A 17,233-nucleotide genomic window follows, 5' to 3' on the forward strand; every position below is an offset into this window, starting at 1 on the left:
TTCCTAGTTTCCTGGCTGGGGCAGTTCACCGGGATGGGGTAGGGGGGAGGGGATGCAAAACCATGAGGACAGAAGGGAAAGATGGATTAATTTGTTTCGGACCTCCTGAGTTTGACCACCTATAGGAGTATAAATTAGAAAGGCCATCTGGAACTCAAAACTACTGCTGGAGGTATAGATCGCAGAGTCATCAGCATGTAGATGCCAAGTGAAGTCTTGAGTGTTGATGGGATCATCCAATGAGCGTGTGCGGCTAAGTAAGTACTAAATGAGCACCTATTATGTTGGTCGTGGTCTCCTAAGAACTGGGGGTGTAGCAGTGACCAAGGCCAGACAGACGCCCAGCCCACAGGGAACGGACGTGTTCTCTGGAAAGATTCCAAAGGAGGGGCCATACTTCAGTGCTTCTCCCCCTTCCCTGGCCCCGTCATGCCTGTCTGTCTCCACTCGCTCCATTTCCCATCCGGGGCACCAGTTGGGAAACCCAAGTCCTTCCCGATCATTTTCTCTTCCCCTCTGTTCAGAAGGGCAATTCCCTCCCCCTGGGCCTGAGATGCCAAAGACCAAAGTTTCTGCTTTTCTTTTTTCCCCCCCGAAATGCAGATAGAGCATCAGAGATGCCAAGTTTAAAAAAACAAGGCCCTCGGGGCACCCGCGTGGCTCGGTCAGATCAACTTCAGCTCAGGTCACCAGGTCACGATCTCGCAGTCCGTGAGTTCAAGCCCCGCATTGGGCTCTGTGCTGATGGCTCGGAACTTGGAGCCTGCTTCGGATTTTGTCTCTCTCTCTCTCTCTCTCTCTGTCAAAAATAAACATTAAAAATTAAAAAAAAAAAAAGATCAGAGCCATCCAAACAATAAGCAGTTGCAAATGGTAATGAGAGCCTTGACCTTGCCGTTCTGATGCCAGCAGCTGGCTCACTAGCTCCGTGCGGCAGAACAAATCCCTGTCCCCATCAAGAGCCAGAGCAGCCAAACCTACCGGGGTTTCGTCACTTCTCTGGGGAGACAGCCTCCCCTGCTCTGCATACGTTTAAAGCGTCTGGGCACTTCGTTCTCTAGCGTCTCCTTATTCCGAGGCAAATCCCACGTTGCCATGAGCTTCGGGCTTGTTTGTTTTCCACAGTCTTTTCACGCAAAGAGAAGAGCCTTCGTTCATTTGGTTGTTTCTTGTGGTCACCAGCATAGAGTCTTTCGCACTGATACTACACAAAATCCATTCTTAAATAGGAGGCTTAGATAGGGGGCTGGCATGTGGCATTTAAACAGGAACTCCATGACTTTTCGGTTTGCGGCCAATGCAGATCGTTTCACTGTGGCCCGTGGTAAAGAAGAAATCATCTGAGGAGTGCAAACAATTTTGCAGCTCAGAGCTGTCTTGTAAACCAGGGCCACACATGTAACAGCAAAGCGATTTAAACAGGTCACTTGCACGCACATTTGAAACTTCTACTTTTGGATAGTTCACTTTATAGAAAAGTTTAACTCCCAAGAATGTTTCTCTTACCGTCTAGCATATAAATGGCCGTGTCTGAATACCTAGTCAGGAACAACTTTTTATTTATTTTTTTTATTTTTTTTTTTTTAATTTTTTTTTCAACGTTTATTTATTTTTGGGACAGAGAGAGACAGAGCATGAACGGGCGAGGGGCAGAGAGAGAGGGAGACACAGAATCGGAAACAGGCTCCAGGCTCCGAGCCATCGGCCCAGAGCCTGACACGGGGCTCGAACTCACGGACCGCGAGATCGTGACCTGGCTGAAGTCGGACGCTTAACCGACTGCGCCACCCAGGCGCCCCAGGAACAACTTTTTAAAGTTAATATGAGTTTATTTTTTTTTAATATGACATTTATTGTCAAATTGGTTTCCATACAGCACCCCATGCTCATCCCAAGAGTTAATGGGAGTTTAAATAAAATATAATTAAATTGTACCATCGAATCAGGGGTAAGATACAACGCATTCAGAAAGCACCTCAGTCGTTTTCTTTCTTTGTTTTGAGAGACAGCAAATGTGTGAGTGGAGGAGGGACACACAGAGAGAGAGAGAGAGGGAGAAAGGGAGAATCCCAAGCAGCCTCTGCACTGGATGGAGCCTGATGCGGGGCTTGATCTCACGAACTGTGAGCTGAAACCAAGAGTCGGAGGCTTAACTGAGCCACTCAGGTGCCCCACACCTCTGTCCTTATTCTGGAATCGTCAGCAGCTTGGGATCACTCATAAAACTGACCGCTTCATTCATACAGTAATTGTGCTCTGCCGTCTGGCTTTCTAGTAACCACTCTTTCTGCACAAGGTAGATCTCGAAAGGAGCCAAGCAGGTGGCTACCTTACATGGACCATGCCAGGCTGCCCTGGGTCCTTCCCTAAGATGCTGGTCGCGAGAATTCTGAAGCTGGAGCTTTATCATCCCTTTGGTTTATGAACTTGGCTCTGTGCAAAGACAGATCTGTCAAGGAAAGAGAATACTTTCTGCTGATGTAAGTCATCTTGTAGACCAACGTACTTGTTGTTGCACAGTACGTGAGAGCCATCCGTTGGGAACTCTTCCTGAATTCTGATACCAAACTCACCCTCCTACATACAACACACTCCGTCCTGCTCCATCATGGTAAAGAGCCATCCCTCCCGCATGTGAGAAGTAAGGCCTTCCTTCTCTGTCCCCGGACCCCAACCCCTCCTGCCTCCTCGGGGCTCCTACACTACCAGCTGAACCCTCTCCCTCCCTCCATAGGCAGCTTCTCACCAGCACCACCTCATCTGGAGTCTTTCCAGGAAACGGCGTGAGCCTCACCGGCGCCCCCTGCACCTGCACCCTCTCTTGTCCAGCCAGGCTTGGGGAAGAGTCGCCCATACTCGTCCGTTTTCTCACCCCCCCATTCTCAACCCGCTGCAGCCTGGCCTCCGTCCCCTCCGCTCCCTAAAAGAGCGCCAGGCGAGCCTGCTAACGGTCTGCACCCTGTGCTTTTCCAGCCTCACCAGCCTTTCCAGCCTCACCTCCCTCTGTTGGCCGGGCGTGTCTTCCCCCCTTGCTCCCGGGATGGGACATCCTTGGTCTTCTCCCGCCCTCACGCACTGCCCTTCTCTGACCCCTGGCGGGTTCGTCTGGCTCAGTCTACATTGTAAATAGTGGGATTCTGTGAGGTTCCGGCCTACGGCCTCTCGCCTTCTCAGGCCATGCCCCATCACGCTCCTGGCTTCGAATATTCTCCGTAGTGCAGACCAGCCACGGGTCTCTGTCGGTGGCCCAGACCTCTCCTCCCCACTGAGCTCAGTGCATGCCGCCGCCTACTTGACCTTGCCACTTGGGTGGTACAGAAGCATTCTGACTCAGCAGATCCAAACTCAAACTCGTGGCTCCCTTCCACCCTTCCTGTCCTCCTCCACAAAGCCCCGCCTCCCTTCCAGTGTTCCCGTCTCAGCGAACGGCGTTACCGTCCACCCAGTTGTGTTACGTCACGAAACCTAACATAGATGGACAGACGGATCTCCCCCCCACACACACCTGCTTCTCCCCACCCTGTCCATCTAGGCTCCGTCTCCGTGGATTGTCAACTTGGCTTCCTAAGCGTGAGTGCCTCAGCCGCCACAGCCTAGCCTGGGTGACTGTCCTCCCCCAGCAGGTGGCCACTAGCCTCCCAGGGCCTCTTTCCCAACTGCCTCTTGCCCGCCCCCCCCCATCCCCAGTCCCTTCTCCATAGGACAGCCAAGGAGATGTGTTGTAAAGCTGAAATGTGACCCACTTTATCTAAAACGTAAACCCTTCGCGGCTTCCTGTTGGCTCCTTGAGAAAAGATCAGAACCCTGAACACAGCTTCCCTGGGCCACACGGCCTCGCCCGCCTTCCTTCTTCCCCTTGCTCTCCACCCCGGCAAACTGGCTTCCTCTGTTCTTCAGATTAGGGCGCGAGGTCACTTCCCCCCGGGACCCCTCTCCCAGCCCAATCGGGTCAGATGCCAGAGGCACTGCCCCGGTGCCTCCTGTCAGAAGCTCTTACTACAGTCACATTCCATACTTACTCCCGTGACTATTTGATTAATGACTGCTTCCCCCAGAGGCAAGGCCTTGATCTGTCTTTACTCATCCAGTGCCTAACACAGAACCTAGCACAGAACTGGCCCTCAATAAATAATGAATAAGTGAATTTACGTTTGGATGGGGCTGAGTATATGGCAGCTGCTTCTAAGAACCACTCCTGCACATAATAGGCATTAAATCAGCCTTAGCCTCTTAAATTGCTATTTACTCTTTGCAGGGAAAAGAACGGAGTGGAGTCCAATACCTTGTCCACGGCAAGTCGGTTCAGAGCCGAGCCACAGCTAGAACCCAGATCCTCGACCTCCTGAGCTGTTCTGTGCCTTATCCTCACAAAGCCACAGGATCATTTTCCTCCCCAATCTCATTTTTTTATAGCTTATTTATTTTTGAGAGAGTGAGAGCGTGTGCAGGGGAGGGGCCGAGAGCGAGGGGAAGAGAATCCCGAACAGGCTGTGCGCAGTATCAGCCTGGAACCCAATGTGGGGTGGCTCGATCCCATGAACCGTGAGATCACGACCTGAGCCACAGTCAAGAGTCGGACGCTCAACGGACTGAGCCACGCAGGCCTCCACACCCGCCCCCCAGTCTCATTTTCAAAGCCAAGATAGCTAATTATATAGCACATGTCCTTCGGGAGGGCTTAGCTGCATTTTATGGCTAGGATTAGCCTCGATGTTCTCAGACCCTCTCCAGGAAATGAAACATAAATACAGGGCCTCATTCGAGAGCATGTATCTTTGACTAAAGGCTGCCTCGTTAACAGAATTTGCTCTGGTTGCAGTTCACTCATTGTTTCGTCCCCTCCAAATGTGACCCATAGGAAACACAAAAACGAAAAAGCTGGCACAGAACCAGGCGACGGGTCTGGCAACAGAAATCGATGGGCTTCTCAGCATAAGCCAAGGGTGGAACGTTCTGCAGGCGCTTCTGGGCATGAGCTTCTAAAACATTGGCCTGACTCCTGGGATGCAACCTCCACCTTGAATCTGGGGCTTGTTCGAAACATACTGACCCCAGGCCCTAGCTTCATTCAGAGCCTGGGTTCCACCAAGTGATCCTGTAAAGATGGCTGCACACCCCTTACCGATGAGGCAAGGATTCTGGGGGAGGAGAAAAGGAAAGGTAAGGCAGGGCTTGCAAGAAGCTCATGCCGAGTGGGGTCTGCATTCCAGACCGATGACATAGTTTCCTCCGGAGGTCTGAGAATGCTATTTTAGGAAAGGCTTTGAGACTACGGAGTCCAAATTTAGAGCCTCCGATATTGCAGATTTCCATATATACAGCTGGTCCTTATCAGTGGGAATAAATAGCGCCTTAATGGGGCATTTCGAAAAGAAAATGACTAATGAACGGGAAGACTTTCTTATAAACTTAAAAATGCTTTGGAATACAATTTCCAGCAGTTTCCAGGGTGCTGTAGATTTTACAGACAGCTGACCAGAAATCCTTTCTCTGGTATCAAAGCCCATTCCCTACCTATAGCATATACGGTGATGACATTGGGGTTTCACAGGATCCATTGCTTGGCCCAGGGCAATGAAGAGAATTACAAGTGACCTCAAGCATTGCACTTGAGATATTTGCACTCGCTAACTCCACGGACTTTATATTTTCACGCTGGGTCTCTCTGGAGATCCTGTGGTGTAAACACCTTGCCAACTAGAGACACTTGGTCGCCGACATTTGGAGAAGCAGCAGGAGAGCGCCCCTTTCCACCCCTTAGGTCCCAGTGCAGGACTCCGAGGAGCCTCGGACTCCTTCTACAATTTTCTCATCTCACACACACCTCATCCCATGGGTGAAGCAGGAGGCTGAACTTTGCCGGGTGGTTGGTTAACCAACTTCCAAAAGCTTCAAAACAAAAATGCACAAACATCTCTGTGGATGGTGAGGCCTGCTGTTTGTGTGACTCATTCCTGGAATCTTTTCCGCCCGTACCAGCTTGTAGTTCTCCCGTGTGGCACCCTTCCCACTTTCTGGCACCTTCTGTCACCTCGTGGGGCCACCATGGTCTGTCCCCGCCCTCCACTGCCGCATCATGGCAGAGTTCATGCCCTTGCTGTGATGGTTCCCTTGTTATGGCTCAGTTCCGTGCCGGCGACAGGAGAGTCGTTTCTGTTTCTGCTCGCTTGTCATTCCACGTCTAAGGCGGCCCTGGTGGTGACGGGTGGGGACAAGAAGACCGTCTATTGTTCTTTGCAGACAAGACATGCTCTCTTGCGTCACCCCGGGGCCATGACCCTCTTTATGGTCTAACTGGATCTGTACAAACATGGCAAGAAGCAAGCTCTAGCCTGGGGGGTTGGGGAAGAAAGGCAGAGGCCACAGGAGAGAAAGGGACCTCTGTGAAGAGAAGAGTCCACTTGCCCAGAGGCCCCAGAGGAGCAGGGCGGGGCAGGGGCCGATGACGGGAGGAAGGAGGAGGGTCAGCCTGGCATGACGTGACGCACGGTGCCTTTCCTGGGGTTGAAATTGAGGAACTGAGGATGAGGTAGTAGTGAGAGCCGGTCTTTCAGAGCACAGGATGGAACGGGACCTCCGGCCACTCACTCTGTCTCATGCATCTACGAGGGCTGAAGAGATTAATGACCCAAGGAGGATATGATATGGTCCAAAAACTTTTCCTGGATTTTTTCCGTAGGCGGCTGAGCCAGAGGCCGACCGCGGAGGAATTGGAGCAGAGGAACATTCTAAAACGTAAGTGACTGAGCCCGTGGCGGTCGCTGATGTCTTGCGGTGGCTTTGGTTATTCGTTCATCCGTGGGCCGCCAGCTTTGTCCCTCGTGCCCGCGTGGGAATGACTGTGAACCGCTCTGCCGGTTGATGCTTGACCCTCCTCGCGTGTTACAACAGCCAAGGCAGCGTCCCCACAGAGAAGGCAGATTCGGGTTCACTAGGCCCATCCAAAGCTCACGGGCTGCAAGGGCCACCTTCCCTTTCGTGGGCTGTAAAGTCGGAGAAGCTGCGAGATGAGGGCAAGCAAAGCCACTCAATGATTCCGAGCAGGGTTAGGGTCACCTTCCAACCCAAATGGGCTGAGAACCCACAAATTTCTATACTGGTCGCTAAAAGGAGGCAGACAGCCGCTGGAAGGCGGGGGCTCGAAACCATGACCTTCCGTTGCAGCTGGCTCCCCACCCCCCCCCCGCCCCGCTTTGAACGTGAAATGCAAAGTCTAGGAAGGCATCTCTCAGGGAGAACGCTTCCTGTCCCCTCTCGGGATTTCTACAGCTGGCCCACGGCCTGCCTGCCGAATGCTCTCACCCAAGAGAAACTCGCCTGTCACCCTGGCTGTGGCCAGAGACCATGAACGAGCCCCTTGTTCGGTTCAGGGCACAGGGATACTTGAGCAGAGCGAGGGAATCCACTTGGCGTCCCACCAGCGTGAAACGAAAACACACAAACATCTCAGGGACGCCAGCGTGCCTGCATTTGGCGGGAGATCTTAAACAGTTAAAAAACAAACCCCCTCTGCCCACATCTGCCCCATCTTTGTTACTCCTGCCACCAGCACCTTTCTAAGATGGGCAACAAATACTATTTTTAGTTTCACTCATGACCCTTTCTCCCCACGCACACATCTGCTTCTAATTTCTAGAAAGGAGAAATAACGTGCTATTGCACAGTTTCCTGGGAATGTCATGGCACGTGCACACACACACACACACACACACACACGCACACACACACACACGCCAGCCACGTGAAGCCTGTTTGAGCAGCTGGATATTTCCACTTAGACCAAACTCAAATGTGCTTGATATTTTCTACCCACCACCCCCCCCCCCCCCCGCCCCACTGTGGCCTTGGGACTCGCTGGGTTTTGAAGGCTTTGCTGCCGGGAGCTGTTGAGTTGCTGTGGGGGCAGGCGTGTGGCCCGCAGCCCCTGCAGAGGACCTGTCCCTGGCATATCTGCCTCTGTGGACATCCTGCCCGCCCTGCTCCCGGACTTGCTGCCTCCCCAGCTCTCAGCAGGTGTTCTTTTCAAGGTTGGCTTTCCTCATTGCTGCCCGCACCTCACATACCCACTAGGTCTCTAGGAATTCGTGTATATGTGGTTTTCTAACCAAGAATGCCCTTCACGGTTTTGAAGCTAAATATGCCATAAAATGAAAGAGAACTTTTTCAGATGATTTCCAGGGTTGCGGGGGGGGGGGGGGGCGTTTGGCCTGTGTGCTGTCTCTCCCTTTTCTGTCCCAATCGGACACCTGATCCATTGTAACCTTTCCGTTGTTGGAGACAAAGAAAAGCAGGTGTCCATTTATTCCTAAAGTGGGAAGGCGGGTAAGGGTGTGTCCTTCCCCCTCTGTTGCTTCACCCACACACATACAGACACCTAACACAGATCTGTGTTTTTTGGAGGAACCAATCTCAGTGCCATTTACTTGCTGTTCAGTGGCCTCCAAGCTGCCCCCAAACAAAGAAGCTACCGCTTGGGGCGCCTGAGTGGCTCAGTCGGTTAAGCATCCGACTTCGGCTCAGGTCATGATCTCCCGGTTCGTGAGTTCAAGCCCCGCGTCGGGCTCTGTGCTGACAGCTCGGAGCCTGCAGCCTGCTTCGGATTCTGTGTCTCCCTCTCTCTCCGCCCCTCCCCTGCTCATGCTCTGTCTCTCTCTGTCTCAAAAATAAATAAAACATTAAAATTTTTTTTTAAAAATTAAAAAAAAAAAGCTACCACTCTCTGGGGGATTATTCAGGTCTCAGAAAATAATTCTCTCAGCAAGGGCAGGGGGTTTAGAAAGAGGAGGTCTAAAATCCCCAGCTCACCTCTGGCTTCCGGAAGGCACCAGCTCCTACTTGCTTGCCCAGATCCCTGGGAGACTTCGGGCGGGTCCTCACGTTGGCTTTTTGTTGCCATCTAGAAAGACCTTCAGATCTTAGAGACCGTTACTTTTGTGTGGTAAGCCTGAGGGGCTTAGATCCAGGGACCAGAGCAGAAAACATTGTTCGCATGGTCCCCTTTGGTTCTAGCTGCCCCTCTCCTCCTCATCCTGTTCAAACAGCCAAGTGAAAGAACTGCCTGACAGCATTCAAACAGGTGGATCATTTCAGTTTTCAAAACTTCTCAGAAATGAACTTCTCCTTCGTGCGAACTTTTATTTTTTTCCTCTGTATTCTGGAACTTGGTTTTCCTAAACATGTTTTTCTTTCTTTTTCCCTTTCTTTCTTTCTTTCTTTCTTTCTTTCTTTCTTTTCTTTCTTTTTTTTCTCTTTCTTTCTTTCTTTCTTAAGTCTGTTCTGATGGTTACTCAAGAGATGTTTTCATGGTGTAAGAAAACACCCTCAAACAAATTCTTCTAAACCTTGCTTTCTGGGCTCTGAGTCATTTGAGGAACCCGATCTCTGAGGGTGCTGTTGAGACACAGGTCGCGGCTCTGCGGTAGAGCTTGGAGGGCCCGCAGCTACCTTCCAGCCCCACCCTGCCCGCCCCCTGGAGGCAGCACCTGCTTTGTCCCGCAGCCAATGAGACACTGTGCATATTTGAGCACATAATGAGCACACTCTGATGGTGGCAGCAGGTGATGACATCACAGGCCTTTCTTAGCCTCTCTGCCCAGTGGCCTAATGGGGTTGTCTTGGTACCCTCAGCCTGAGAATTCATGGCCCTCGGTTTGTAAATGGCTTTGAACTAGAGGTATAGATTCCATAGGTGGTGGCTCGTGGCCCTGCCCCTCAGGGGGACCTAAGAAACACAGGAGAGGAAGGCTCCCTGCTCTGTCGCAGAATGCCACCCTTCGTGGCCGTAGGGGGCTTGTAGGATGAGGAGAGGGTCCAGATTGGAGTTTGAGGCCAGTAACCAGTAATGAGGAGGAGGGGCTGGCCCCAAGCAAAGCATGACGGGGAAGAGGCTGCTTATTCTAGTGAGAAAAAAAAAAAAAAAAGAGCTGGACTGTTTGTCTAACTAGCTGCGTGGCGTGGGAGTAGCCACTTAACTCCCTGGGCTTTCGCATCCTTATTTCCAGAATAAGAGTGTTAGACTTGGTGGTCTCTTGGGCCCCTCGTGGCCATACTTTCCTGTGAGCCTGTACATTTTAACTAAGTTCCCTTGAGGTGCCTCCTGGGTACTCACTCTCCAGACCAGACCTCCCCTTCTGTACTCCAGCCACCTGCAAATGCAGCTTGCCAGGGGTCTCCCTTCTTCTTGCTTTCTGCCTTCCAGTTTCTCTCTGATAGATTAGTTCGTACTAAGATGTTGATGGCTGACTGGTTTCATGGGTTTTTATCCAAGAGAAATTTGCCTATTAAAAAAAAAATTTTAATGTTTACTTTTGAGAGAGAGACAGAGTGCAAGCAGGGGAGGGGCGGAGAGAGAGAGGGAGACACAGAATCCGAGGCATGCTCCAAGCTCTGAGCGGTCAGCACAGAGCCCGACGAGATCATGACCTGAGCTGAAGTCAGACACTTAACTGACTGAGCCACCCAGGTGCCTCTCGAAACTTGCATTTTTAAAGGAGTTCTGGGAGGGAGATGGGATATCTTTAAATCCAAAGGAAAGGGCTCTCATGTGGGGGGCCAGGGCCCTGTGGGGCAAGCTTCCGTGGAGACCGATGGTGGCCTTTGCCCACTGCAGGATGTGAGCATTTCTGTGCCCCCATACAAGATCCTCAAATGCACCCCACCCCCCAGGCAGCCACAGCAGGCAAGCTGTGCCCCTGGGGGGTGTCGCTCAAGGGCCTGAGCTCTGCTCTGAACTGCCATTGTCCCTTCCAGCCGGAAGTGTGAGTTGCCTCTGGTTGTGGTGGCCGCTGTCAGGACCCGCAAGGAGGAACAGGGTGGGACCCCGCTTCCGTGCACAGGGGCTTCCCTCTTTTACCGACCTGGCCAGTCATGAGCCAACTGAATGGCAAGTGTGCCCTGAGTTCAGTTACTGAAACATAATTTAGCAGCAGTGATTTGATGCGAAGACCAAGCTGAAGGAGATTGCCTTGATGGATGCCGTTCTAAATTCAGTGGGTGAGAATCAGAGACCTTCTTTGGACACGGTTTGATTTCTGTGACCTTCAAGCTAGACGATATTGGGCTTAGACCCTCGCCTCCATTCCAAGGCCCGGAAGGAAAGTGACGTACCCAAGGTCACTCGCTTTGCTTAAAATAAGCCTGCATTCTCTGCCCTCCACACCTCTGCTCCCTTCCCCAGACCCTCTAACCTATGGCTCTTTAAACATCTGGTGAGTAAGTCACCCCGCATATCAAGCCAAGAACGTTTAGACTCCGAAGTCTGCTCTCCTAAGACACTCCTTAAAAGTCTAAATGCAGGCAATTGTGTCCCACACTCTGGCCTCACACCTGCTCTGTGGACTTCTTGGAAGATTCAAAGAATTAATGGAATCAGGGCTTGCGAAAGGTGAGCGTTTTGAAATCCCCCTCCGCGTGCCCAGTGCTGCATTCGGCCTCCGCCGTGCCTGGTTTCATTTCTGCAGCCAGTGGCAGGCACCCCCACAGGCTGGTCTTCTGTTCTGTCCCCACAGAGCACCAGACATGAGGCCACGTCACAATGAGCCCCCGTCAGTCACTGTGAGGCCCAAGGCAGAGTCGAGCCGGCCTGAGTCTTGTCCAAAGAAGGGAGCCTCGCCTCCCTCCAGAGGCCCATGTCCCTGCTAACACCCTCATCCTGTTAGGACCTACCTCCCTGCCTTAGAGCCATACTTCTCAGCCCGGGCTTTTCTGCCTGGAGACTTGAAAACCTGTGACACACACGGAAAACACAGTAAGGTCAGCCAGCTCCCCATCAATTTGAAACAAGGCAGGCAGTTTGGAAAGCGTCCCATAGGCAGGAGGGTGGCCGCGGTGGGGTAGGGGGGGGACAGGAGCTCGCTCTCCCCTTGTTCAGGTCGTGAGGGGCTTGGCCTGGAGCCTGCAGAGGTTCAGAGGGTACACTTGCGTGTGACACTGTTCCCAAAACCAAAGCATGGTCAATGTTTCTTGCAGCTCGGAATGAACAGGAGGAACAAGAGGAGAAAAGAGAAATCAAGAGGAGGTTAACTCGAAAGGTGAGCGGGTTCTCCAGGCGGGAGCTGGGACAGGACAGCGCGGGCCGCCCTTGGCTCCCGTGCCGCCTGCGGGCCCCGGTGGCCTTGCAGCTGCCTGGCCCGGAGGAAGTTCTGTCAGTGGCCCCGCGCCTCGGCTGTGAGAGCGAGCGGCTCTCTAGATTTTCCGGGACTCCCCCCGGGGACGGTGATCAGCTCAGTTTCATGGCCTTCAGTGCTTTGGGCTGGTGACATTCCACTGCTTGATTCTGTGACACCCATGCCTCCCTCCCCCCAGGCAGCTTGATGTCAGGTGCATTATGTTTTCAGTTACCGCGAACATTTTGTTTTTGAGAAATTCACCGTAATGCCACCAAGCATGGGAACGTCATGATCAAAATCGGTAGTTCAAATGTAATGCAGTTATTTGCTGTGACCCTGGGAGAGTAAGTTTTCCTTGCCTCCCCTGATACTGTGCCTTACCTATGAACTGAGAACTACTTGGTTTTATTATGCCAGATCCAGCTTGAGTTACTGAATTTAGGAAAATGCCCAAAGAGCTGATAAATTTACGGCAGGTGTTTGAAAAGCACTTAAAGTCACAAAGCTGGAATTCTTATGTATTTTCACCCCCAGAATAGGTGATGCGGCAGCGTGACGCAGACCCGAGTGGATCTAATTCCATATGAGTGGCCTCTCCAGTAACAGACTCTTAGTTGAGGCTGTTCCTGGATGGTGTTGACAAGTTTAATCAATTGATAACACACAGGAAACGGAACTATGTTCTGTTTTTAATCAGCCCTCCTACAGTGACCTTCTTGAGAGAAAGATACTCAAATCTTAGAGACAGTTAAGAGACCCATTAAAATTAATTTTCAAAGGTTTATGAGTGGACTTTTCTCCCTAGAAACATTATGTAAAGGAAGAAATGCAGAGATCCTAACACATCATGCCAATTATTAAGGTGATGATTTGTGCGTCTCTGACTTTGTCTCCCTTGGAGCATCCCAAATGCCCAGTGACAAGCCAAATGCTATCCCAATTATGAGGAAAATAAACAAGAGCCTGAAAGGCCAGATGACAGGCTGGCGGCCCCCCTGGTTGGGAACTCGAACAAGAGCTAGGTGACCTCACTTTGTCCAGGTGCCCTCACCCAAGCCAAGGTCTGATTCTTTAAATCCCTAAGACCTCCCCATCTTCCCCATCTTTGGAGGCAGGGCGTCCTTTCTCCCGAGGCTGAGTAGTGAGGAGGACTGGGGAAGATACGCCGCCTTGTTTTTTTTTTTTTTAATTTTTTTTTTTCAACGTTTATTTATTTTTGCGACAGAGAGAGACAGAGCATGAACGGGGGAGGGGCAGAGAGAGAGGGAGACACAGAATCGGAAGCAGGCTCCAGGCTCCGAGCCGTCAGCCCAGAGCCCGACGCGGGGCTCGAACTCACGGACCGCGAGATCCCGCAAGATCGCGAGATCGCGACCTGGCTGAAGTCGGACGCCCAACCGACTGCGCCACCCAGGCGCCCCTACGCCGCCTTGTTTTAAGCGTGTCCTTGAAATGACTTAGACTATCCAGAGGAGGCTGGTGATAACCCCTCCTTTCTGATACAGAAAGGTCTAGACATTTCAGGAAAAAAAAAAACCACATTTTCATAAAATTCATTGGGGTTGGTTGCTGCGCCCAAAGTCTCCTGAACTTGAGGGTTTCTTGCTAAAAGCTAGAAATAGGAAAATACTTAAGACTATATTTAGTTCGTGTCTTTTTAAAAAGAGTATACAAAAAGTCAGCTAATTGCATAATTTGGCAAGGGAGGAGGGTTCCCTCCCCCGCCATCTCCCGAAGGATGGGTACCGCTAGGGACAGGTGCCCCCAAAAAGCCCCTCATTTTTGCAGGTCTCCAAGGCAAGAGAACTTCCTCCTCTTCCTCCCGGTCCCCTCTCCTTCCTTCTCCCAGGAAAGCTGCCTTATAATTTCAGCATTTGCCCTCCCCTGGGACTGGCTTGGGGAATGAAAAATGACTTTAAGGGAAGGGAGAGCCGCTTTGAAGGGGAAGACCGGAAGGCACTTTCACCTCTGTTTTTGCCGACAGAGATGTGAGCCTGCCAGCAGGTAGGGAATTCTGTGGTGCCTCCTGGCCCTGGGCAGATCTTTCTCCTCTGGAGCCTTGAGCACAGCAAGACCAGATGCCAGTGACCATGGCTGTCGTTCGGTTACCCGCAGCCCTAAGGTTTCCTCAATTCAGTTCTATTTCGTTCTAACGCAGTAGGGAGAAAAATGAGAGCCAGGAGCTGATACAGGACACTGATAGCAACAGACCAGTCGTTTTCTTCAGCCAAATTGAGACTAACCTAAAAATTATGTGCTCTGTCTTTTAATAAATGCCAGCCTCCCCCTTTGAAAAAAAAAAACATGCTGGCTAGCTAAATGGATAGATGGATGGGAAGAAGAAAGGAAGGGAGGGAGAGGGAAAGGGGAAATGCACTTGGGTCAAGTTGTATTAGTAGTGGATCTGGGGCCTCAAGTAATTTACTTTTCAGTATTTGGTTGCAAGTGATATTTCTGCCATAGATTGAAACATAATGCTTCCAACCTCTGCCCCCCCCCCCGCCCCTTCTTCTAGCCCGCCATCCCCAGAAAACGGACTTCGGCCACAAAGATCATTTCCTCGCCATCTGAGGAAGGACCCTAGGTTCATGTACCCCAAAGGCAAGCCAAAGGCACATCTGAGCACTAAGTAGGCAGGGGCACGAGCCCATGCTCGCAGTGGAGAGTCCCAGGGGGCATTGGTTAGGTGGCCTACACACCACCTGAGAACCCCCCCCCCCGCCCCGGGGAAGAAACCGGTCCCCTCCTCATTGCTTCCCTCCTAGAACTTGGGAGCAGCGCCTTATCGATTCGGAGAGATCGTGTCTAAAGTCTCCGATGGGACTCAGGCATGAAAAATAGCCCCTGACCTTTGGATCTAACATTTAGTTTTCTGTTCGCTCCAGACTGCCACCAAGTCTGTTGGTAAAGTATCCAGAGCATGATTTCTGGAAATATAAACTACTTCCGTGCTTAACCTTCCTCTTGTCACAGTACACTTAGAAATCAGCACCATCTGCCCAGCATTTCGCGGTAAATCTTGCTAAGAAGCACAAGAGATGTTGAGCAGGAGTCCTTGTGTAGCTGGGGAACCAGGAAATGTTTGCATGTATTTTAACGAGTATGCAAAAGCTGCCTGAACTCACATTGCAGAGGGCACGTGTTTGAGTCCGGATGGACTGTTCACGGTACGCCACGAAGCCTGGGACAGCTGTGGGTTTCCCGCGACAGGACAGCACTGACACCAGAAGGTCCTGTCCCAGGAACGCCGGGGCTGCCTCAGCACAGATCCGAACCACTCTGACAGGGGGCTGCGTGTGGCCCAGGCAAGTGGGCCACAGCCCGCTAGGCCTCTGATCCCCCACATCCCCCCTCCCACCATTGGCCAAGGGGGAGCCGCGGGCTGTTTGGTCCCGCCTGCAGCCTGGCCGTACCTGGCTCCATTCTGTTTGATCCCAGCCGGGCAATCATCTGACTCCTTTTCCGCGTGCTCTTCCACGGTCCACCAGCTGGCAGCGGGCTGGAGCACGCTGGCACCACCAAAGGTGTGTGGCAGCCGCGGGAAATCGAGTCAGGACAGCCAGGGTGGTTGGGATTCACTTGTGCGTCTGTGTGTGTTGTATAGGCCTTTGTGGTGGGGTTGTATCTGACTGCACTTTCTGTTGATAGAAGTGAATACAGCGTAGGGCTTGGAGGAAAAAGTGCTTTAAAATAACGTCGGTTAAACGTGCGTTCACAGCATCCTGAAGACACGGCGACGGTGTTGCTCCAGGAGAAATAAACCCGGTGGCGGGAAGCGATGATAGAAACGTCAGCCTTGTGCCGCCCAAGTACAAAGGGAGGGTGCTCGTGACTGGGACCGCGAGGCGGCTAAATAAATACACATTCTCGTCCTAGTTGTTGCACCCCTCGCCGCAGACCCGTCCTGAAGGCCTGTCCCATGCCTTCCTGGCCTAAACCCAGCCTCGCCCTGCATTTGCGGACAGACTGTGAGGAGCAGGGTCCCCTCTGGCCTCCTACATCATGGCTGCGGACCCCTGAATTTGCATATTGTTTGCACATCCGCCCTTTGGGGGGTCTAAAACACACGCATTTAAAACGATTTCCAGCCCCATCCTGCAGAGCACACTCAATCTGACACACGGGCATGGGCTTACAAATCCAAAATGAGACCGAAGCCTGGTGTGAGGTTCCCGTCCCCGAGTGGGAGGCGCGGTACGGGTGTGGGAAAATCCACAGCGGACGCCCGCACCCACGCGGGCAGACAGACCGCTTACAAGGAGACGCTGCAGTGTTATTAAGAGTCAGCCTACCTGTCTATCCGGATGAGCCTGAAGGTAGCTCAGGGGATAATAAAGCTCTCTCTCTTTGAGTTCTGGAAAAGTCCCAGGTCCAGTAGTCAGAAGCCCTAGGTCCCCACCCCGGGCCCTGCCCCTCACTTGCTGAGGGACGTGTTGGTTGCCTCTCAGGACCTCGTTTTCCCACCGACCCAGCAGTCTACACTCCTCTGGCTGACCGGGTCCATCTCTCTCCCTCCCTGCAGCTCAGCCAAAGACCCACAGTGGAAGAACTTCGAGAAAGAAAGATCCTCATCCGTTTCAGTGACTACGTGGAGGTGGCTGACGCTCAGGACTACGACCGCAGGGCCGACAAGCCGTGGACCCGCCTCACCGCTGCCGACAAAGTAAGCCGAGGGGCGAGGAGTGGGGTAGGGGGTCCTCGTGCCTCAGTCTCCCCCCGCGTTGGCGTTCCGGCTTGCTGCCGGGACCCCGGGCTGAGACCAGCAGCGAGGCCGTGGTTGCAGTGGCCGTCATGGGGTGCCGAGCGCCCCCTGGGCCTGCTGAGGGTGCCGCTTCTCCCAGGGCTCCAGATAACCTGCGGGGAGGTCACCGAATTGATTCTCCACTGCCGGAGAGAAGGCACGCGACAGTCACATAATGTCATGCTGAGTGACGGCAGGAGGAGAGGCCGCGTGGGTGGCTGTGCCCACAGAAACAGAACATCTGTATGGGCACAGAACGGTTCACGAGTGCGAGGCTCCAGGCTTCTCGCAGCCCTTCGTGGAGAGGACGCTGTCCTCGGCACCCAGTAGGATTCGCAAAACTAAAGAGAGACCAGCTCACTGTGTCTGCGGTTATTATACCCTA

The 17,233-nt window shown here is 52.4% G+C and overlaps 1 protein-coding gene across 1 annotated transcript in view; it reads left to right on the forward strand.

Moving 5' to 3' along the window:
- PHACTR1 (phosphatase and actin regulator 1) overlaps positions 1-17,233 on the forward strand; it is a 216,292-nt gene that overhangs the window by 192,962 nt on the left and 6,097 nt on the right. The window contains exons 8-10 of the mRNA XM_047101806.1: positions 6,680-6,735; positions 11,968-12,029; positions 16,630-16,770. Coding sequence (XP_046957762.1) covers positions 6,680-6,735; positions 11,968-12,029; positions 16,630-16,770 — 259 coding nt within the window. The remainder of the gene's footprint in view (positions 1-6,679; positions 6,736-11,967; positions 12,030-16,629; positions 16,771-17,233) is intronic.

Source organism: Lynx rufus, unplaced genomic scaffold (genome assembly GCF_022079265.1).
Source record: "Lynx rufus isolate CCGP_SWC_20201006 ecotype Redwood Valley unplaced genomic scaffold, mLynRuf1.p SCAF_6, whole genome shotgun sequence".
In the NCBI taxonomy this organism is placed as follows: Eukaryota; Metazoa; Chordata; class Mammalia; order Carnivora; family Felidae; genus Lynx; species Lynx rufus.